The following is a 22,805-nucleotide window of genomic DNA, read 5'->3' as shown; positions in this document are numbered from 1 at the left end:
TGGATGACTCTCAGGAACAGGATGCTGAAAGAAGTAAGCAAGTCACAGAAGAACACATGTATTAAGATTCCATCTGTATGAAAGTAAAAGAGACAAGACTAAATCATATATAGTTTATAGATACATTGAAGTATGGTAAAGCTACATAAAATTTGGGATGTTGGTTCCCTCTGGGTGGAAGAGAGAGGGCCTTTGAGGAAGGGCATTGAGGAGGCTTCAAAGGCACTAGGAATACTTGATTTCTTAAGCTGAGTGGTGCATATACAGGCATCAGGGTTTGTTGTTGTTTAGGTTTTTTTCTTTAAATCATGTGTGTATACTTCACATACTGTCACACACACAGAATGAAAATTATCCAGCCATTGCATCATAATATTTTCCCAGCAGTGATCATGTTCCCTCTTTACACAGGCTGGACCATTGGAGGATTTTTATTTTATTTATTTATTTTTTTATTTATTTATTTTTGGCTGTGTGAGGGCTTTCTCTAGTTGTGGCGAGTGGGGGCTAGTCTTCGTTGTGGTGCACATGCTTCTCATTGCGGTGGCTTCTCTTGTTGCGGAGCATGGGCTCTAGGCACGCGGGCTCAGTAGCTGTGGCTCAAGGGCTCTAAAGCGCAGGCTCAGTAGTTGTGGCACACGGGCTTAGTTGCTCCGCGGCATGTGGGATCTTCCCGGACCAGGGATGGAACCCGTGTCCCCTGCATTGGCAGGCGAATTCTTAACTACTGCGCCACCAGGGAAGTCCAAGCGTTTTTATTTGTACAGCCAGTTGTCTGAAGGAGGAAAAGCCATATTCTTCATTAACACTTGGTGTCTTATTTTGCCCTGAGGGCTCATTCCTGTTAGACTTCCGGGGATGTAGAGGTCACTCAAAGACAGCCCTGCTGTAGTCCCCTGCTACTTCTTGGGTACTGAGGGGGAACTTCCTCTTACCTTGGGTTTTCAGACTCACAGAATGGAGAAGGAATGAAAGAGCCCATTAAGCAAGGCACCAGGGATTGGTTAAGGAGCCAGAGAGATCTCATCAGGAATTGGCTCCCCTAGTCTCTGAGAAGCCCTTGCAAAGGCATGTCCTATCAGACAACAGTTTGACAGTCACAAGTCCAGAACAGATACTGGAAGTGTTACTACTTCAAGTGGATTAGGATCTAAGAGACTGGGGCACTGGCATTGGACCACCCAGTGAGAGACTTCAGTTATCTCATGTGTGCCCTGAGAATAATAACAGAGTTACTATTCCCAGAGCAAAGGGTAGTTGCAACACAGAACAGTCTGCACCAGTACTAAAATCAGCTCTTGCCCTGGGCCAGGCCCCGTAGTGAGTGCTTTTCCAGCACTGCCTTGTGAATTTCTCTCTGCCTCTTTTCCATTTTGTTTTGAGGCTTTAGAATCTAGAGGGAGAAGATGTGCTGGAGATGACCTCCCTGATCCACTTCTTCTCCCATCTTCCCAGTGACTACTTGGAATGTACCAACTCTCAGATATGTGCTGTTTTCTGGAAGCTTTGGAGTGATTTTGAGGCTGTTTTCTGGAAGCTTTTGAGTGATTTTGGGTCCAGGAGGCCTTTGAGTGGTACTTGTTCCTGAGAAGCTTCATGTTAGAGGTATACAGGTGGACGGTGAGCCCAGGACATGGAAGGGTCCAGATACTAAGCAGTAGGTAGGGGAGCAGTTTCTACCTGATTACACCTGTTGACCCCTCTTTCCTCTGTAACAGTAGGTAGAGTCATCTTGTGGCTGGAGTTTAAGAAGTTGTGGTGTTAGGAGAGTGTTAAGGGCTTTGGTTGGGCCCAGGAGGAGTTGATGGAAGGAGATGGCAGTGGTGGGGCTGCCAGGCAGCACTGAGGGCTTGTTGAGGTTGAGCAAGCAGAGAAGGTACCTCACCAGATTAGCCACAAATGGGCTGTGGAGAGAGCAGAGGTAAAGGAAAAAAGAGAACCGAAGTGGCTAGTGTGGTACAGTGCCCTGGCATCAGACAAACCTGTGTTCTGTACTTGGCTCCACTATCAAGCAGTTCTATGACTTTTGGGAAGATCTCTCTAAGCTTGAGTTTCCCATCAGTCCTCTAAAAATAATACTACCTCTTACAATTGTTGCAAAGATGGAAAACTGTAATGTATATGACATGGTTGGTGCTTAGTAAATACTAAATAAAATCTGTTCCCATCCCTTTCCCTGACAAAACAGAGATCAAAAGTTTGTCTTGTCCCTGGGGATTGGCCCTGAATGTGGATGAGAGGAAAGTCAGAAATTTCTGAGCAATAAGGGAAAATGGGGGAACTGAAGGCTTCAAAGGCTCAGTGACATCACGGGATGAGGTTTGGGGAGTGAGATAGTTAAAAGTATGATGGCATTTTGTAGTCAGAGAGTAGGTTCTGGAGCTGAAGATTTCAGAAGTTAAGACATTCTGGGTGCTGCTTTACTGGTATGGAACTGGCATTGAGGAGCAGCAAGGCCAGAGCATGGCATGGCCCACCCCCTGATCTCTCAGAGGGAATGGGAGTCTCGGCTTTGGAAGAGAAGACTGTGAACACATTCAGAAGCTGTTTGAAGTGATGTAGCATAATTAGGAGGGCAGTAGATGTGAGCAGTGAAGGAAAGGAGGGGCATGAGTCTCTGAGGGAATGAAAATATTGTGCCATTGTGGGAGGGAATGGTCTGGGAACAGCAGTGATGAACCTTGGCATGGGTGCAGGATGAGGCTGGGGCATGAGGAGCCTCCACTCAAGAGGGCCATAGGGCAAGACTGTGTGTAGGTGAGGCTAGGTTATACTTCTTAGAGGGTAGGAGCCTTACAAGACTTGAACCATTGAGTGCCTTGAACTGGGCTGGCTGGTAAGGTTGGCATTAGTTCCCTCTGACTGGTTGTCTTGTTCTTTTGTTGATATTCAGGCTTCAAACCGTCCTCTAGTACCTAAAAACTGCCTCCACCTCCCCCACTTCTCCCCACCCCCCATTAACATGCACACACACAAGCACACATACTCTCTAGGCCCCTCTCTGCCTCCTGAAACCCCACCTTCTCAGGAAACCTTCAAAACTTGGCCTTTGCTCTTCTTGTCATTACAACTTACACAGCTTTGGGGCTGCCTTTTTAGAACTACAGCTCAAGGAATCAGTCCCTCTTCTTGGTCTCATGTCCTCTGCCTTAGCAATAAGATATTGGCGGTTTTCCCCAAGCCTGTGCCTTGAGCTCTAAGAAATACTTTATCTCTTCTCTGTTTGTGAAAACATGGAAAGAAAGGCTATTACACGAATAGGAAGGATCCAGCTTGGACCATTCCAGAGAGCAGCTTCACCTAGGGGTCTTATGGGTGCCCTGGGTGCTTCATTTGGGTTTCCAAAGCAAGCCCAGGCCCAGCCTTAACCCTTGTCACCTTAGTGTCCATCATTTCTGTGATCTACTCCCTAAGGCCCATATTGAGCTGCTGTGTAACCTTGGCCACCCAGGAAACAAGCAGCTCTCCTTAAACCTGAATCCTTATTCTAAGGAACCCACACTCAGTGTCCATGTCCCACCCATCTGGCTTTTGGGAACTACAGAACAGCAGCCTCCAGTGTCTGTAGAATTCACTTATTGCCTAACTCACATGTTCCTTTCCTGGCAAGGGGCCCTTAAGCACCCTTCACCAGTCTTTCAACAACTGATGCCCTAGTGCTCTTTCTTGGGCCTTATGTGAGAGATGTGGTCACTTCAGAGCTGAGCCAGCTTCTGCCAAAATAGTAGAAAGGAGCATCTATAAACTCAGTAAATGGAGTAGACATACCCAAAGTCTTTTTTAGTGTATTTCCCTGGAAGAAACCCATAAGTGAATGTGAATTTTGCCTCTCTCCATCAGCTGATAACTTACTCACTTGTTGCTTTTTCTAATTCTTATGCAAAGACTGTATCTGATGCCTCATTTCTCTCTGAGGCCCTAGGAGGGTACATTGGCTTTCTCAGAGCACAGGGCTCAGCATAAAGATTGTTTAACTTAAGCACTTCAGATGGTCTCTAGCTACCCCTCTGTCTTGGCCTGGAACCTGCAGGAAGAACATTGTGATACTGGCCCCCAGAATCCAGCCCTCCAGCTCTTACCAGCTCTCTTTTCCTTCCAGGGAAAGTACATTTCTTCTCCGGTGGACTTCTGTTTTCTGACCGTCATCACGGAAATATCATCATTTCCAAGGATCACATGAATTCCGTTTTGTTCTATGATGGGGTAGGTGTTTTACAGTCCATGGTTTTTATGTTCAGAAAGATACTCACACTTCTGAGGGAAAATCAAATAACTCCCTGTCCTCCCTCTACCACCACAGGGCAGGATGTTAGGAACCAGCGCTGCCCTTGAGGCAGGCAGGCAAGAAAGTCATGGAGAGGCTCTTGTGAGCCATAGGGGTAGCTATGAGTTTCCCCTAGCCTATACCCTTTGGCCAGGGCACAGCTCATCACAGTGTGACACCAGAGCAGAGGGCAGGCCCTCCACTCTGTGTGGTCTCAGCCTCAAAACCAGCTTGTTCGGGAGCCGGGACAGAGACCGGGTAAAGTGGTTTGGTCAGATAGCTCTGAAAATGAATTCTGTGAGCAAGTCAGAAAGAGTTATGTCTTCCTTCCACATAGAACCTGGTTCCTTAAAGGCTGTTCAAAAATGCAGGCAGACCAGCCAGACAGGTTAGATGGCTATATTAGGTGAAAGCTTTGATATTTGATATTAATTAGGTTAAAGAGTCTTCCAACATCAGGAAGGAAAGGGTGAAACTTAAGGGCTGGAATGATAAGTTACCTAATTTTGGGGTGGGTGGGGATGGATTTTTAACTCATATCAAAAATGAAAATAAACTTCTGAGAAAATTAAATATTTTAAAATTTCATAAGTAAAAAGAAGGATATAGTTGCAAATTATTTTTCTTATGAGAACTTTTTTAAATTTAATTTTTATTTTATATTGGGGTATAGTTGATTTACAGTGTATTAGTTTCAGGTGTACAGCAAAGCGATTCAGTTATACATATACATATATCCATTCTTTTTCAGATTCTGATGAGAACTTTTAAGACCTACTGTCTTAGACATATATATAATATTAAATGATCACCACAGTAAGTCCGGTTAAGGAGAATATAAAAATGAATATTTATTAAATCTTTAGGGACAGGAAGACTTTCTGATCTAAGCTTAGAAATGATACAAGAAATTCTAAAGAAAAAGTTTGTCAGATTTGACCACTTAAGGATTTTTTAACTTTTTGCTGATAATTTATTGAAGTATACTTTAAGTGCAATTAACTGGCTACAGGGACTTATTGTACAACACAGGGAATATAGCCAATATTTTATAATAACTATAAATGGAATATAACCCTTACAAATTGTGAATCACTATGTTGTACACCTGAAATTTATATAATATTGTACATCAGCTATACCTAAAAAAATCATGTAAAATATCTCATAATATTTTTATACTGATTACATTTAAAATATTTTGGATATGTTGGATTGAATAAAATACATTATAAATACATACATACATACAGTTAACTGTATCTGTTTAAAGTTTTGACAGATGTATATATTCATGAAACCACCAGCACAGTCAAGATACAGATTTTTGTCACCCCCCCAAACGTTTTCTAATACCTTTTTGCAGATCATCTTTCCCCCCAGCTTCTGGCTTCAGGCAACCACTTACTAGCTTTCTGTCACTGTAGATTAGTTTGCATTTTCTAAAATGTTATGTAAATGGACATCATACATTCTGTACCCTTTTGAGCCTGGCATTTTTCACTCAGCATGATTTTTAGGTCATCCATGTTGTTGTGTGTATCAATAGTTTTTCCTTGGCCACAGCAGTCAGAGAAGAAAAAGAAATAAAAGGAATCCAAATTGGAAAAGAAGAAGTAAAGCTGTCACTGTTTGCAGATGACATGATACTATACATAGAGAATCCTAAAGATGCTACCAGAAAACTACTAGAGCTAATCAATGAATTTGGTAAAGTAGCAGGATACAAAATTAATGCACAGAAATCTCTTGCATTCCTATGCACTAATGATGAAAAATCTGAAAGTGAAATTAAGAAAACACTCCCGTTTACCATTGCAACAAAAAGAATAAAATATCTAGGAATAAACCTACCTAAGGAGACAAAAGACCTGTATGCAGAAAATTATAAGACACTGATGAAAGAAATTAAAGATGATACAAATAGATGGAGAGATATACCATGTTCTTGGATTGGAAGAATCAACATTGTGAAAATGACTCTACTACCCAAAGCAATCTACAGATTCAATGCAATCCCTATCAAACTACCACTGGCATTTTTCACAGAACTAGAACAAAAAATTTCACAATTTGTATGGAAACACAAAAGACCCCGAATAGCCAAAGCAATCTTGAGAACGAAAAATGGAGCTGGAAGAATCAGGCTCCCTGACTTCAGACTATATTACAAAGCTACAGTAATCAAGACAGTTTGGTACTGGCACAAAAACAGAAACATAGATCAATGGAACAGGATAGAAAGCCCAGAGATAAACCCACGCACATATGGTCACCTTATCTTTGATAAAGGAGGCAAGCATATACAGTGGAGAAAAGACAGCCTCTTCAATAAGTGGTGCTGGGAAAACTGGACAGCTGCATGTAAAAGTATGAAATTAGAACACTCCCTAACACCATACACAAAAATAAACTCAAAATGGATTAAAGACCTAAATGTAAGGCCAGACACTATCAAACTCTTAGAGGAAAACATAGGCAGAACACTCTATGACATAAACCACAGCAAGATCCTTTTTGACCCAACTCCTAGAGAAATGGAAATAAAAACACAAACAAATGGGACCTAATGAAACTTAAAAGCTTTTGCACAGCAAAGGAAACCATAAACAAGACCAAAAGACAACTCTCAGAATGGGAGAAAATATTTGCAAATGAAGCAACTGACAAAGGATTAATGTCCAAGATTTACAAGCAGCTCATGCAGCTCAATAACAAAAAAACAAACAACCCAATCCAAAAATGGGCAGAAGACCTAAATAGACATTTCTCCAAAGAAGATATACAGATTGCCAACAGACACATGAAAGAATGCTCAACATCATTAATCATTAGAGAAATGCAAATCAAAACTACAATGAGGTATCATCTCACACCGGTCAGAATGGCCATCATCAAAAAATCTAGAAACAATAAATGCTGGAGAGGGTGTGGAGAAAAGGGAACACTCTTGCACTGTTGGTGGGAATGTAAATTGATACAGCCACTATGGAGAACAGTATGGAGGTTCCTTAAAAAACTAAAAATAGAACTACCATATGACCCAGCAATCCCACTACTGGGCATATACCCTGAGAAAACCATAATTCAGAAAGAGTCATGTACCAAAATATTCATTGCAGCTCTGTTTACAATAGCCAGGACATGGAAGCAACCTAGGTGTCCATCATCGGATGAATGGATAAAGAAGATGTGGCACATATATACAATGGAATATTACTCAGCCATAAAAAGAAATGAAATGGAGGTGTTTGTAATGAGGTGGATGGAGTTAGAGTCTGTCATACAGAGTGAAGTAAGTCAGAAAGAGAAAAACAAATACAGTATGCTAACACATATATATGGAATCTAAGGGAAAAAAAAAAAAAAAAAAAAAAAAGAGGTCATGAAGAACCTAGTGGCAAGATGGGAATAAAGACACAGACCTACTAGAGAATGGACTTGAGGATATGGGGAGGGGGAGGGGTGAGATGTGACAGGGTGAGAGAGTGTCATGGACATATATACACTACCAAATGTAAAATAGATAACTAGTGGGAAGCAGCCGCATAGCACAGGGAGATCAGCTCGGTGCTTTGTGACCACCTAGAGGGGTGGGATGGGGAGGGTGGGGGGGAGGGAGATGCAAGAGGGAGGGGATATGGCAACATATGTATGTGTGTAGCTGATTCACTTTGTTGTAGGGCGGAGGCTAGCACACCATTGTAAAGCAATTATACTTCAATAAAGATGTTTAAAAAAAAAAAAAAAAAGAGTCATGTACCAAAATGTTCATTGCAGCTCTATTTACAATAGCCAGGACATGGAAGCAACCTAAGTGTCCATTGACAGATGAATGGATAAAGAAGATGTGGCACATATATACAATGGAATATTACTCAGCCATAAAAAGAAATGGAGGTATTTGTAGTGAGGTGGATGGAGTTAGAGTCTGTCATACAGAGTGAAGTAAGTCAGGAAGAGAAAAACAAATACAGTATGCTAACACATATATATGGAATCTAAGGAAAAAAAAAAAAAAGGTCATGAAGAACCTAGTGGCAAGACGGGAATAAAGACACAGACCTACTAGAGAATGGACTTGAGGATATGGGGAGGGAGAGGGGTAAGATGTGACAGGGTGAGAGAGTGGCATGGACATATATACACTACCAAATGTAAAATAGATAGCTAGTGGGAAGCAGCCGCATAGCACAGGGAGATCAGCTCGGTGCTTTGTGACCACCTAGAGGAGTGGGATAGGGAGGGTGGGAGGGAGGGAGACGCAAGAGGGAAGAGATATGGGAACATATGTATATGTATAACTGATTCACTTTGTTATAAAGCAGAAACTAACACACCATTGTACAGCAATTATAGTCCAATAAAGATGTTAAAAAAAAAAAAGTTTTTCCTTTTTATCGCTTTATTGATGAGTAGTATTCCATTGTATGGATGTAGCATAAAATTTATCACACTAATAATTTAAAACTCTAAAAAATATTCAAAAGGGGAATTAAAAGACAAAAACACAAACCAGGAAAACTGTTTTTGGTGATTAAAAAAAAATGAGTTGCTGTTTCTTTTCTATGAAGAGCTCTAACTTTATCAACATGAAAACACTGAGTGCCAGGTCATGGGTGTTCAGAGGACGTGAGGTTAGTTAACAGATACGTGGAAGCACATCAGATGCATGCTACCATGTATAACAGTAAATTAGTAAATTAGTAAAGAGTAGATAAAAGGTACAGTGAAGTAGACAAAAGGTGAAGTGGAATTGATAATATGAATGTCCAGTCATAGGGGTGGGCTAAGAGGGGAGTTGGATGCAGCCTTTGAAAATGTTTACAGATAGTTTACAACAACATGGTAGGTGCTAATGGTAGATTAAGTTTTAAAAGCAAGATATGAAACTGTAAAAGTGAATATGATTTCCCAGTACATAAAAAAGGGAAGTCAATGAATGAATAGGAAGAAAAGACTAGAAGGAAAAGTACTAAAATGTTAGCTGTAGTTGGAGTTGGGTGATGGGACCTTGGATTAATTTTTTTAACCTTTATTCTCTATTTTTATATTTTTCTCAAATTTTTATTTAATGAACATATGACTTTCATAATGAAATCTTAAATGATTTAAAAAAAAAAAAAGGGACTTCCCTGGCAGTCCAGTGGTTAAGACTCCATGCTCCCAATGCAGCGGGCCCAGGTTTGGTCCCTGGTTGGGGAACTAAAATCCCACAGATTACAACTAAGCCCATGTGCTGCAACTAGAGAAGCCCACAGCCAAAAATAAATAAATAAAAATTTTAAAGTATATATAAACTAACTTTAAAAAAAAAATCTTTTCCTCTAAGATCAGGAACAAGATGAAAATACTTGCTTTTGCCACGTCTATTCAACATAGTATTGGAAGTCCTAGCCAGAGCAATTAGGTGAGCAAAAGAAATAAAAGGCATTTAAATTGGAACGAAAGAAGTAAAAGTAGCTCTGTTCATGGATGACATGATTTATATGTAGAAATTCCTAAAGATTCCCCCCACACACACACAAATTGTTAGAATTAACAAACGAATTCACCAATGTTGCAGAATACGAAATAAACCGATAAAAAAACAGTTGCATTTCCGTACCCAAACTGTGAATAATCCGAAAAGGTTCTTAAGGAAACAATTCCAATAAATTTAACCAAGGAGTTGAAAGACTTAAAACACCAAAATCCACAAAACATTGCTGAAAGAAATTAAAGAAGACCTAAATAAATGGTAAGACATCCCACGTTCATGGGCTGGAAAACTTAATGTTAAAATAAGATGACAGTACTACCCAAAGCAATCAATAGATTCAGGGCAATTCCTGTTAAAACCCCAATGGCGTTTTTTGCAGAAATGAAAAAACCCATCCTGAAATTCATATGGTATCTCAAGGGACTCCCCTGCCAAAATAGCCAAAATGATCTTGAAAAAGAAGAAAGTTGGAGGACTCACACTTCCTAATTTCAAAACTAGCTACAGAGCTACAATAATTGTAACAGTGTGGTATTGGTGTAAGATTAGATATATAGACCAGTGGAACAGAATAGAGAGCCCAAAAAGAAAGTCTTGCTTATATGGTCAAATGATTTTCAACAAGGGTGCCAAGATCATACAATGAGAAGAGGACAGTCTTTTCAACAAACGGTGCTGGAAAAACTGGATATCCACATGCAAGATAATGAAGTTAGACTCTTACCTTACACTGTATACAAAAAAAAAACCTCAAAATGGAGTATAAGCCTAAATATGGGAACGAAAACTATTAAATTCTTAGAAGAAAACATAGGAGTAAATCCTCGTGACCTTGGATTAGGCAGCAGTTTCTTGGATTTGACACCAAAAGCACAGACAACAAAATAAAAAATATATAAGTTGGACTTCATCAAATTTTAAAACTTCTCTGCATCAAAAGACTCTATTAAGAATGTGAAAAGCAGCCCACAGAATGGGAGAAAATATTTGCAAATCATTTATCCGATAAGGGATTAATATCCTAGGAAGAGATGATATTTTCAGTTTAGGAGAAAAGACCCTGCACTTCCTATATCTCCTGAAACTGGGTGTGGGCAAGCACATCTATAACTGAATCCCAGTAAACCACGTAATGTGAAAATAACTGGACTGACGTTCACCATATGTGTTCTGACAGTAAATGTGAGGGCTTGTATCATGCATATGGCTTTTCTCAGTGATGCTCCCTCTTTTTCTCTTTAGGATTCCACCAGTATTGTTGCTGCCCTTCTGATAGACTTCAAAAGTTCATTGCTTCCCCATCTTCCAGTTCATTTCTGTGGATCAAGCAATTTTCTGATGATTGCCCTTTTCCCCAAATCCAAGATATACCAAACATTTTACTCAGAGGTAACGTCAATCATTATTCAGCAAAACAATTACTACCCTTTTTCCTAGCAATTTAGTTGGCAAGGCAATGTTTCAGGGCTAACAGTGAGGTGCTGAGAGGGAGAGTTGGGAGGGCTGGTGTGAGAGTGGCTGCTTCTGATCTTTTGGGGTCCTGGAATAGTACTCTTGCCATTGAAAGGTGAGAACCTAAAGGAACTGAATAAAAGGCTTTTTAACTTCTAAGAAAAATCTTCTTTGTCCCTTATAAGTCATAATTAGACTCATTTTCCTTTTAGCTACTTTATTGAGTTGTTGGGCCCTGCCTACTGGGTCAGAGCTCTCTACCCTACCCCAAAATCTCCCTCCCCATGGTTCATAGGCCCTGCCCTTGCAAGTGGTTCCACCTGGCAGGCTGCACACCATAGGCTCTCAGCACAGATTTTACGAGTGAGGGAGCTCACCAAGAATTATACAGCCTACTTAGAGACCAAGCAGTAGCCAGAGTCATACAAATGGCCAGTCTTATTCTGGTGGAAATGCTTGGAAAGGTGTGATGCAACAGCTTTTGAGAGGACAGTCCCTCCCTCAGGATAGATTCGTAGAACAGGGAAGAGGCAAGAACTGGCCTTGGCTGCAGAGCGGCTTTTAGGGCCTGTCTGTGTCTCCATCTTACTGCCAGCTGGTCCTTCTACCTCCTTGTGTTTGTCCTTTCAGTCTAGGAACCTAGAGATTCTCTTCAGCTATTCCTCTGCCTCTAGGCAGGATTTGCTTGAACTGCTCCTTCCGTCTGGCCCTATCACCAGGGAAGACATGCCCCTGCTGCCAGAACAGTGTTACCTGATACCTTCCTCTGTGCTTCCTGGCCTCTTAAGGAGCAGAATCCCTGGGAGAAGAACCCAGAAAGAAATTCTAGTTTTTAAAAATACAGAACAGAATTGCTTCAGGCCTCTATTTTTGGAACAAACTTGTTTGTTATGATAGTTTTTCTCAGTACTGACAGTCTAGATTTTCAACAGCCATCAAATCCCCATGTGGGTTCCATATCCTGTTGTTGGGTTTAAAGTGTTCTTTGCTCAAATTCTGTTTTGTTTAGGTCTTCTCCCCCTGGCAACAGCAGGCTAACTCAGGGCTGTCTTTAAAAGTGATCCAGGAAGATGGATTATCTGTGGAACAAAAGAGATTGTAAGTGGCTGCCTTCAGTGTTTATGCTTGCTTCCCTAGGCTATGTGTGTCTGCTCTCTCTGCAGGATGACTTGTGTTATGTAACATAGGGGTCCTGGCTTCTGAAAGGGCCGACACAATCATTCCAGTGCTGCCAACTTGCAGGTAGCCAGTGCCCTTGGGGAACAAAAGTCAAGAGAGATGAAATCCACCAAGAATCAGAAACCTGTAGTATTAGCAAAGGTTTTAGGCCAGGCTTCCTATGTGGGCAAACCAATCATCCGGCATTAATGCCGAATTTTGCTAAAGTCAGTGAGATGCTTGTTTTAGAAGTATTGACTCTGTCACGGGACTTTGGCTTGAAAATATCAGAACAAGTTATGTAAAGTATGTTTGCTGTAGAGAGATGGAATTCTAATCTGTGAGCCTTTGATATTCCAGACACTCCAGTGCACAGAAGCTCTTCAGTGTCCTGAGCCATTCTGCTGGGGAGAAACGGAGTCCTCTAAAGCTACTCTCAGCCAAACTCCCAGAGCTGGATGGGTGAGCTCTGTTTTTCTGTTTCTGACTTTTGAAATGTCAGAAACCTCAGAGTTGGTGCTTTCTAAGCTCCATTTTCTTTCTTTATAGCTTCTTAAGAATAATTATAAAAAGTAGTAGTGACACACCATATACAATTTTATTCTCTAGAGATATTCACTAAGGTTTCTTTTCAGCAATTAAATAAGTTTATCATGTGAATGGGCACATTCAGGCGAGGCTGGTGATGGTAACATAATAGCATTGTCTTTCTTTTTCTAGGTTTCTCCAGCGTTTTGCCGTCAGCAGCATTAGTCGGGAACCCGTGATGAGGACCCATCTCCCTGTCCTGCTGCAGCAAGCTGAAATCAACCCTACTCACAGAGTAGAAAATGACAAGGTACAGCAGCTCACCAAATAAGCTGGGAATTCATGGGAAGATAATCCTGGTAGCCTGCCCTTAATCTTCAGTGTCAATTAACAAAAGGAGCTCAGGCGGAGTCCCTTTTATAAGACTCTCCACCTCCCTGGATACTGATGTAATGATACACATGAAACCTGCTCTATATAATGACTGTGTACAGGCATCTACATTAACCCCAGCTGAGCCCCATAGCAATGATGAAACCCTGGCATATTGCTGTGCCTTCCCCTTGCTACTCCAGGTCTTCCAAACTCCTGCTCAGTACTCTCATGCCATCAGCTCTTTCTGGTTGCAAGGACTTACCTGGCACATTGAGCTTCGTAAGGGGAAGTGTCAGCGAGACCTTGCTAGCACCACCAGGATAAGGTGACACTTTATAAACACTGTCTTCCCAAGAGTGGATTTTCATCTGCTCCTGCTTCACACGCCTCTCCTCTTGACTCCTCCCACCATTTCTTTGGAACCGTATGTCATAATATGCTCAAAGAGGGCATTTATTTCTGTGCAAATCTAGAAGACACTCAGCTGCAAAAGGAAATAGAAACATTAAGCAGTCAGAAGCCTCATTTTTCCCTTAAGCAAGAGTTTAAAAATGAAAATGTTATATTTTACATATTTTAAATATTTTTTTAATATAGGTATTGATATTTCATATAACAAAGTGCTACAGGACTGGCCTTAAAGTAAGAGGGTATCTGGCTGTGAGCATGTTTGCTGGGATTTGAGAGGCTGAGGCGTGGGTGCTGAGGAATGGGAACCAAGATGGAGAAATTTGGATGGGAAGAGTATAAACAGAAAGTCAGTTACATGGAGTACTGCCCACAGGCACAGAAAGGGATACAGACTAAGGGTCTGGTCAGAGGGGAGGAGGGGGAACTGTTTCCCATAAAAGAGGCATCCATAGCCATCTCTGTGCTGATGGGACTAGCTCAAGTGATGAGTGCCACCAAGTTGAACTTCACTCCAGACCTGTCCCAGTGAGTCTTGTGTATTGTGAAATAAAACGTACTTAAAGAAGCCCTTGCCATGCTATGTCACTGACATCGTTATCCTTCAGCATATGCATGGTTCCTTTCCTCCTCTGCTTGACCCCTTCTTTGTTGGTGAATTTCTTGAGTTGCTTTGGAGTGTCTGCCTGCAGAGGGCCCTGTTTTCATGTGGTCATGTGCCAAGATTAGGAAAGTGCAGCCTGGCACCTCTTCTCCCCATCAAGATTGAGAAGTGCTTCCTCCACCCAGTTTGTTTCCTTAGCTCAGGCCCTGTGGCTTGGAAGGCACAGACCACTCCCCTCCTTCACTCAGTTTACGACAGCAATTTAGCCTGTGGCATTTTTGTCCCAAACCTCCTTTCTGCCCAGTATTTTCCATTATACTTTTTTTTTTTTTTGTAACTTATTGGGTATAGTTGCTTCACAATGTTGTGCTAGTTTCTGCTGTACAGCAAAGTGAATCAGCCATATTTATGCTCATATCCCCTCCCTTCTGGATTTCCCTCCCATCTAGGTCACCACAGAGCATTGAGTAGAGTTCCCTGTGCTATACAGCAGGCTCTCACTAGTTATCTGTTCCACACATAGACTGATCTAGTCACAGCCTGCTCCATGGAAATTATTATAGTAACACTACATTGTTGTATATGGTGTTTGCTATGTGCCAGACACTGCTGCACGCATTTTGTTTACATGTATTAACTCAGTTAATCATTACATCCACCCTGCAAGGTAGGTTCTGTTGTGAGCACAAGGTCACATAGCTAGTGAGTGCTGGTGCTGAGGTTCAAACCCATAGAACCTGGCTCAAGAAGTCAGTTCTTTTAACCTCTTACACAACGCTGCCTCCTAGTTGAATCACAAACCCACATGGCTTTTCTTTCATGTAGGTAATTATCAGCATTGTAACTGGCCTCCCAGGCTGTCATGCTAGCGAGCTCTGTGCTTTTCTGGTCACTCTGCATAAGGAATACGGCAGGTTAGTATGGCTGCTGCCTTTGCTTTGGGGAACGGGATTCTATGTCTGGGTCTGCCTTGGCACTGGGAAACCTTCAACTTGCACTGACCTTTGGTGTTACTGGTATCGGCGCAGTGGTCATCCATCCATCCATTCATTTAACACATTTATACCGAGTACTTTCTGTATGCCAGATACTGTTTTAACTGTAGGGGACAAATGAACAAAACAGACTAGAAAATCTCTGCCTTCATGGAGCTTGTATTCTAGTTTGGCAAGATAGACAGTTAACCAGATAAGGAAAATAGTATATTAGCTAGTGAAAAGTGCTATGGAGAAATTAATGCAGAGAAGGCTATAGGGAGTGGTGGGCTGGGGGAGGGATTCCATTTTTAAATTGGGTACTCAGGAAAGACCTCACTGAGAAGGTGACATTTGAGCAAAGGCCTGAGGAAATGGAGGAATGAACCCTTGGATATCTGGGCAAGAGCCCTGTAGCAGCAAGACCAGCATGGGCAGAGGCCTGGGAATATGCCTGGTCAGCAGGGGAATTCAGGACCAGGGTGGTTAGAACTTGAGAGCTGGTGGATGTGATCCTTCTGTGACCACAAGGGGACTGCGTGAGCTCAGGTGGAACTGGGACATGCTGGCTTAGGCAAAATTGGGGAAATCATTCATCCATCACTTCCATTTGGCTGGCAGATTGCTAAACAACCCTTGCCGACCAGGCTTTTAATAACTAGTTGGTCTACTTCAAAGCAAGGGATCCTGGGCTTTCCTGGTGGTGCAGTGGTTAAGAATCCACCTGCCAATGTAGGGGACACGGGTTCGAGCTCTGGTCCGGGAAGATCCCACTTAGTTGCCGTGGAGCAACTAAGCCCGTGTGCCACAACTACTGAGCCTGCGCTCTAGAGCCCGCGAGCCGCAACTCATGAAGCCTGTGCACCTAGAGCCCATGCTCCGCAAAAAGAGAAGCCACCGCAGTGAGAAGCTCGCGCACCACAACAAAGAGTAGCCCCCGCTTGCCGCAACTAGAGAAAGCCCGCACACAGCAACGAAGACCCAACACAACCAAAAATAAATAAATTTATTTGAAAAAAAAAAAAAAGGCAAGGCATCCTGCAGGAGGCCATATAGCAGAATTGAGAAGACTGAAATCACCTAGAAGTTTGGGAGTTTAGAGGGGGAGATTGTGGGGGGGGCAGTGGGGACGTGAGATCTGGAGAGATATGGGGAAATATTAGGCCTCCTTCATAAGCACTCAATAGCTAACCAGTTCCTCCCTCATTTCCATTGCTTTTGTTCTGTAAAGAATCTGAATTCTTCACCCTACCCATTATCCCATTATTCTTTTTTTTTGACTGTGCCATGTGGCATGTGGGATCTCAGTTCCCCAACCAGGAATTGAATCTGGGCCACTGCAGTGAAAGTGCCGAATCCTAACCACTAGGCCCCTAGGGAACTCCCCCTCCCCCCATTACTTATTCTTAGCAAGAATTTTACTGAAAACTGGACTGAAGCCATTTTACTGAATGATCCGTCAGGAAGTGACTGCCTGTTCAGGAGTGTTTCTCAACTCTGAAATCTGTTGGTCATGTGCTTATCTGACCTTTTTTCCTGTGGCAAGGCATTTCCTGCCAAAAGCTCCAGTGGTAGTGATTGCAGGATACAGGGCTCCCCACCCAGCCAGTGCACTCTTCCTGTTTCTGTGGTGCCAGGATTGGTTTCTCCTGTATGGGTTCACTGGACAGAGAGTCTGTGGGAGTACTGGTCACATTTGAATCCACTGGCAGAGCCTATGGGCCTGGTCCTCATGCTGAGATTACACTTGCCATTTCCAGGTGGATGGTATACCGTCAAGTCATGGACAGCTCCGAATGTTTTCATGCTGCCCACTTCCAGAGATACCTTTCCAGTGCCCTGGAGGCCCAACAGAACCGCTCTGCCCGCCAGTCAGCCTACATCCGCAAGAAGACCAGACTACTGGTCGTGTTACAAGGGTGAGCACTGGAAGTCTTTTGGGGATAGTGGGGTAGGGTGGTGACCTTGCCATTATTGTTATTTCATGTGTGGCTAACTTGGGGCACAGAACAAACACACATGCATGAGAAGTGTCTGTGTTACACAGATATGCCTTCAACAAGAACTGTTGCCATCCTGTGGCCCAGAGTGACTGGTGAAGATTGCACACAAGTTTTAAGTTTGGCCTCAACATCATAATATCCTCAAGGCAGAGAGTTAGGGAGGTGGTTTTCTGGGCAAGATTCTTTGATAATTCTTCTAACAGTAGTGGTCCCTAAGCTTCTTCCTTTGCCACCGAGGCAAGAGAGCTTCAGTGTTTTCAGTCCTCCCTCCTGTGGAGTTGCAGAGACAGTCCCCACACTCTAGTCTCGAGCCCCATCATCCACGGAATGGCTAGTGCAGGAGGGTTTCCTTGGACCCTCAGTGAGGAGCATGAATAATCCAGTTGGGCAAGGAGCTCCCTGTGAGGACAGTTTCGGAGTGTGTACCACTGCTTGGGGAGCCCTGGCTGCAAGGAGCTTCCCTTGACCTGTTCTAAGAGCTTCCAGGGAGGAAGCAGGCCCATCATCCCCTGGGCCCAGAGGAGAACGTGCCAGATCAGGAAAACGGGGTGTGCTCTTTGCTGCTGTCATTATAGTTGGTGATAAAGAAGCTTTTGGCAGTTCTCACAAAGTGCTTTTGTGCTATACTGTGTTTTTTTGTGCTTGTAATAATTAGTATTTGCAACTGGCTAATTGTTTCCAGTAGAGAATAGGCCCGGATCCAAAGCCCTGTTTGGTCTCTGGGGTATGATGGTGAGAACTGGAGGAAAGCCAGGCCGATGGTGCTGCAGGAGGCAAGTGGGAGTATGTGCCCTGCCAGGCCATCTTTCCTCTTCTTTAGATCTTGTTCTTACACCTGCTTTGGGCTTCCCTTCTGTTGACCCTTTTGTCCCACTAGTGGGCTGAGGTTGTGGAAGCCACAGAGCCAGAAGGCTAGAAACCACTTGTTTTCCATCGCCTCTAATGGTCAAAGGAATGGGTTGGCCTAGCTTCATCACCTCCTGCTGCTTCTCCAGAGTTGAGAGTCATTGGGGGTGTGGACCTGGAGTCAAATTTGGTAGCTTGACATTGTGCAGCTGAGGTCATTTCCATCTTCCATTACTTCAGAAAGCATTGTTGACTCCTTGTCTCTAACTGTACAAGTCTGCAAAAGTGCTAGCTGTCCTGGCTGCTCTGGACTGCAGTGACAGTGTATGGCCAGCCCACTTGTACTCTCAGACCCATTTCTTGCCCAGTCATAGCCCCAGGACACTAGGAACCTCAGATGGATTTCCTGCTGTGGTGCTCACTATGACACCGTTATTACAGGCTGGGCCCATTCTCTTGAGGCTCAGCAGGGAACACATGGCAGCCTCTTTGTAGCATGTCCATCTCCTTGGGGCTGGGCCTTAGAGCCCAGTATTGAGGTTGTTGGTGAGGGGACACCCCAGAGGCTTCTCAAGTTGAGAATTTTATTCCTTGGATGTGGCCTTATTTTGATTTACAGGATTCTGTGCTGAAGGGCAGAGTTTTCTTTTGCCCCTAGAGTGGCCTGGTCCCATTCTACTTACTGCAGCAGGTGGGCAGTGGTGCTGAGCTTTGACATCAAGTGGATTATTAGGTTGTTGTTTTAAAAATTAATGTATTTTGAAATGATAAAATTTTAGGAATGGAGGACTGATTAGTGGTTGCCAGGAGTTAGGGGTGGGAGTTGGGGGCAGGAGGGTGGTGGGTGTGGTTATAAAAGGGCAACACGAGGGAGCTTTGTGGTACGGAACTGTTCAGTATCTTTATCGTTGTGGTGGAGCCTACACAGGTGACAAAATTGTATAGAACTTAATACATACACAAATAAGTAAAACTGCGGAAATCTGAGTTTTAATAATTTTAAGGAATTTGAGGGGCTGTATTTGTTTATACTGTGGAACATTGTAAAATTATTCTTTACATTATCTACATTTAAAACAGTATTGCTCAAAACAAAAATTGAATTAATGTAAAACGAGGTAAAATTGTAGGCTTAAATTGCAAATGTAAAATAGAGCCCGAAAGACAATTGTATGGAATATCTGTTGTTTCAAAGGAAAGAAAGTTAAAGCCCTGCTGGGTTTTTCGTTTCTGTTTTGTTTTTGTTTTTAATAAAGAGAATACTGACAAGAAAGAGGCAACACAAAGAGTTAGTTTTTTGCCTTCATCATGCAGTTGGGGCAGTTTAGCCAGAGTGGCCAGGTACAGGCTTCAGCAGCTGGATCGGTGTGCATCCTTCTGAGGTGAGGGCCGCCTCCTGCTGTCTGGAAGCCATGCCCAGGATGGTTATAAGGCAGGGGCTGGGCAATAAGGGAGGGCATTAGCAGGCACCCCATTAACAAGTAGAGTGATTGACACCAAAGACCTGCTGTCTGCCTCAGTGGCTCCTGGCTGCAGTGCCCAGATGCTTCACCTAGATACATTGGCCTCACCAAGAAGCCTGGGGCCTGTTTTTTACTCTAACTTTTTTCCATTAAAATCAGTGAAAATTAATGTAATGCTCTGAAAACTTGCGAATTCCCCAGTCACCCTGTCTAAGGGAAATCTATTGTATTAAAATTGCCAAAATCCTCAGGACTGACTTATAAATGTTTCAGTTCTTTTTTTTTTAAAATAAGATTATTTATTTATTTATTTATTTATGGCTGTGTTGGGTCTTCGTTGCTGCACACGGGCTTTCTCTAGTTGCAGTGAGCGGGGGCTACTCTTCATTGCGGTGCGCCGGCTTCTCATTGCAGTGGCTTCACTTGTTGTGGAGCACAGGCTCTAGGTGCGCGGGCTTCAGTAGTTGTGGCTCGCGGGCTCTAGAGCGCAGGCTAAGTAGTTGTGGTGCACGGGCTTAGTTGCTCCGCGGCATGTGGGATCTTCCTGGACCAGGGATCGAACCCATGTCCCCTGCATTGGCAGGCGGATTCTTAACCACTGCACCACCAGGGAAGTCTTCTTAACCCTATGAAATGAGAGTCTCTACAGCTTGTACCAAACATGGAAAGTAAAAAGCCCCCAGACACTTTTTTAGAAGAGGAGGAAAAAGCTGATGCTGAGGAGCAAGGCTAGGGCACTTCACCATGAGCATTAAGGCCATTAAACACAACTACAAAGAGATTTAGGGCAGTTTGTAAGCTTCAGGCCTGCTTACCAGAGTGTTGCTGCAGTGAGAGGGGCTCTCCTAGCATCTAGGACCATCCAGACACTACAGAACCAGTGGAAAGCACTCCACATGGTCATATACACACATGCCCAGGCAGTGGGAGAAACCTCCAAGAGAAGCCAGGGAGCAGAGGGCTCGCTCTTTGTAGAACCTAGCACACCATGTTCTCTACTGAAGCACCCACTGCTGTTTGGTCAGGACTGAGGCAGACCTGGGGTTGGGGGTGCTAATGTTGTTGTGTGGAGTAAAATCAAGTACCGTTGTACAGATGAATTGTTTGTAGGAACTCAGGAAATAGCCCAGGCAGGCTGTACCTATCCCCCCAGCCCCAGGCTAAGACCCAGGTCTGTATGATCAGCAAGGCTGCCCATCAGATTTGCCTTTCCTCTGTAAGAATTGACCTTTTGTGATAGGCTGGGTCAGTCAGGAAAATGTTCTTGGAGTGGCCAGGGGTCTGCCTGGAGTTCAATGTCCAGTTCATTCACCTACCCTGCTTTAGGCACCATTGATTACAGCACCCAGCAACTACCTTACATTCTTATTGTGGAGACACACAATAAACAAATTAGAAAATACAGTGTATGTAGCTGATGTTCAGTGCTTTGGAGAAGAATTGGGGTGGGGGTGGGGAGTATCAAGAGAGAGGATTGCTATATCCCATAGGCTGTATGAAGTCAGAGGACACCTCTCTCATAAGATGCCAACTGAGCAGAGACCCGAAGGGGGTTGAGGGAGTGAGGCTTGCAGACATCTGAGGAAAAGAGCATTACAGGAGAGGGGACAGAGAGTGCAAAGGTGAAAGTATACCTGGCACGTTCAGGGAAGAGCCAGGAGGTCAAAGTAGTTAGATTCAGGTACAGGAAGAAATAGTAAGAAATGAAACTCATCCCTGCAGTGCGGGTCAGATCTTAGAGGGTTGTGTGGGCTACTGTAAGAGCTTTGGCTTTCAGGCTGAGGGGTATGGAAGCCACTCACTCAGTGACTTACCTGATGGGGTTAGCATGACCCCTCTAACTTTTGTGTTGAAAACAGGTTAGGGAGATACAAAGACAGAAGCAGTTTGGACTCAGTGGTAGAGTGGGAGTATGAGCATAGTTGTATTTTAAAGATTAAGGAAAAATGGAGTCAAAGAAGATGCCAAACAAACCTTTGGCCTCGCAGCTGAAAGAGTGGAATCTCCTCTGCTGAGAAGGACAAGACCTCAAGAGGAGCAGATGTGGGAGAGTTGGATCAGGAACATATTAAGTTGTAATTGAAAACATCAAATTGGCCCTGGAGGGAGTTCCAGGCAGGAGATACAAATGCAGTTAGTATTTGACATGTGTCTACTGACTTGGAGATATGTCTCATAATCCCTCTTTCTCTTGCCTGCATGTTCTGTGAGACGAAAGGAGAGGAAAGAGCTATTAAAGAAAATATACCAATGCGGGAGCTCCTAACTTGATTAGAAAACACCAAGTCCCACCCTCAGAGCCCCAGGGTCACATGTTCTCTTGCCTGCATGTTCTGTGAGAAGAAAGGAGAGGAAAGAACTATTAAAGAAAATACACGAATGCGGGAGCTCCTAACTTGATTAGAAAACACCAAATCCCACCCTCAGAGCCCCAGGGTCACCTGCAGTCTTCTCTAAGGGGAGTGGGCAGTAGGATTCTTTCTTCCACTTACTATTGCAGTTAGAACTAATGGAACTCGGAAATACAGAACAACTGTGGACTCCAGGGGCTCTAAATCATGAAGTGGGGTGACCCCAAGGAACCCAGTCGCAGTCTCCCCCTTTTGGTTTTCCTTCCACCTTGCTCACTCAGCCACGCAGCAAGCATACCCCTCTTCCCTCACTCTAAAGCGCCAATCAGTAAACTAATTATTCCCTTTTTTCCCCCCAGCTACACAGATGTTATTGATGTTGTCCAGGCCCTGCAGATACATCCAGATTCAAATGTCAAGTCCTCCTTCACCATTGGTGCCATCACAGTGTGCGTGGAGCCCCTGAGCTGCTACATGGAGCACAGGTACATACTTAGGACCACCTCTGGCCCACAGGGTGTGTTGTGTTTAAGTGTACAGTAAGCAGTTTTCTCCCACCTACCAGTAGGAGACACATCTTTATGTGTGTTTATCTTTTGAAATGCATCAGTCTACCTTATATGTAATAAATGCCCAGTTGTCATTTGATTAGTGCTAGGTCCTCAGAGCTACTGTTTGGACTGGCAGCTTCTCACCACTTTGTGCACTGAAAAGTCACCCTTCTAGGACAGTGGGACTTGAAATAGCTTCTCCCAGAAAAAAAGAATGCCTATGGCAGGCTTTTCTTTTCCTCTTCACTGCAGGGGAGGGACTTTGTGTCCCAAGGCACTTGGAGTACCTCACAGATACTTTTTCATGTGGTTAAGCCATCTTAAAGCATCTTACCTCAGTTAATGA

At 43.4% G+C, this 22,805-nt stretch overlaps 1 protein-coding gene across 5 annotated transcripts in view; it reads left to right on the top strand.

Annotated features, from left to right (window-relative positions):
• DNAAF9 (dynein axonemal assembly factor 9) overlaps nucleotides 1-22,805 on the top strand; it is a 147,978-nt gene that overhangs the window by 92,945 nt on the left and 32,228 nt on the right. For 4 of the 5 annotated variants that reach the window (XM_061208327.1, XM_061208325.1, XM_061208324.1 and 1 more), the window contains 8 exons: nucleotides 4,100-4,203; nucleotides 10,989-11,135; nucleotides 12,208-12,296; nucleotides 12,717-12,818; nucleotides 13,077-13,194; nucleotides 15,097-15,185; nucleotides 17,006-17,164; nucleotides 22,268-22,393. In XM_061208327.1, the coding sequence (XP_061064310.1) occupies nucleotides 4,100-4,203; nucleotides 10,989-11,135; nucleotides 12,208-12,296; nucleotides 12,717-12,818; nucleotides 13,077-13,194; nucleotides 15,097-15,185; nucleotides 17,006-17,164; nucleotides 22,268-22,393 (934 nt within the window). The remainder of the gene's footprint in view (nucleotides 1-4,099; nucleotides 4,204-10,988; nucleotides 11,136-12,207; nucleotides 12,297-12,716; nucleotides 12,819-13,076; nucleotides 13,195-15,096; nucleotides 15,186-17,005; nucleotides 17,165-22,267; nucleotides 22,394-22,805) is intronic. The other variant, XM_061208328.1, reaches the window with a different exon arrangement.

Source organism: Eubalaena glacialis, chromosome 13, assembly GCF_028564815.1.
Source record: "Eubalaena glacialis isolate mEubGla1 chromosome 13, mEubGla1.1.hap2.+ XY, whole genome shotgun sequence".
NCBI lineage: Eukaryota > Metazoa > Chordata > Mammalia > Artiodactyla > Balaenidae > Eubalaena > Eubalaena glacialis.
This window is presented reverse-complemented; position numbering and strand designations above follow the sequence as displayed.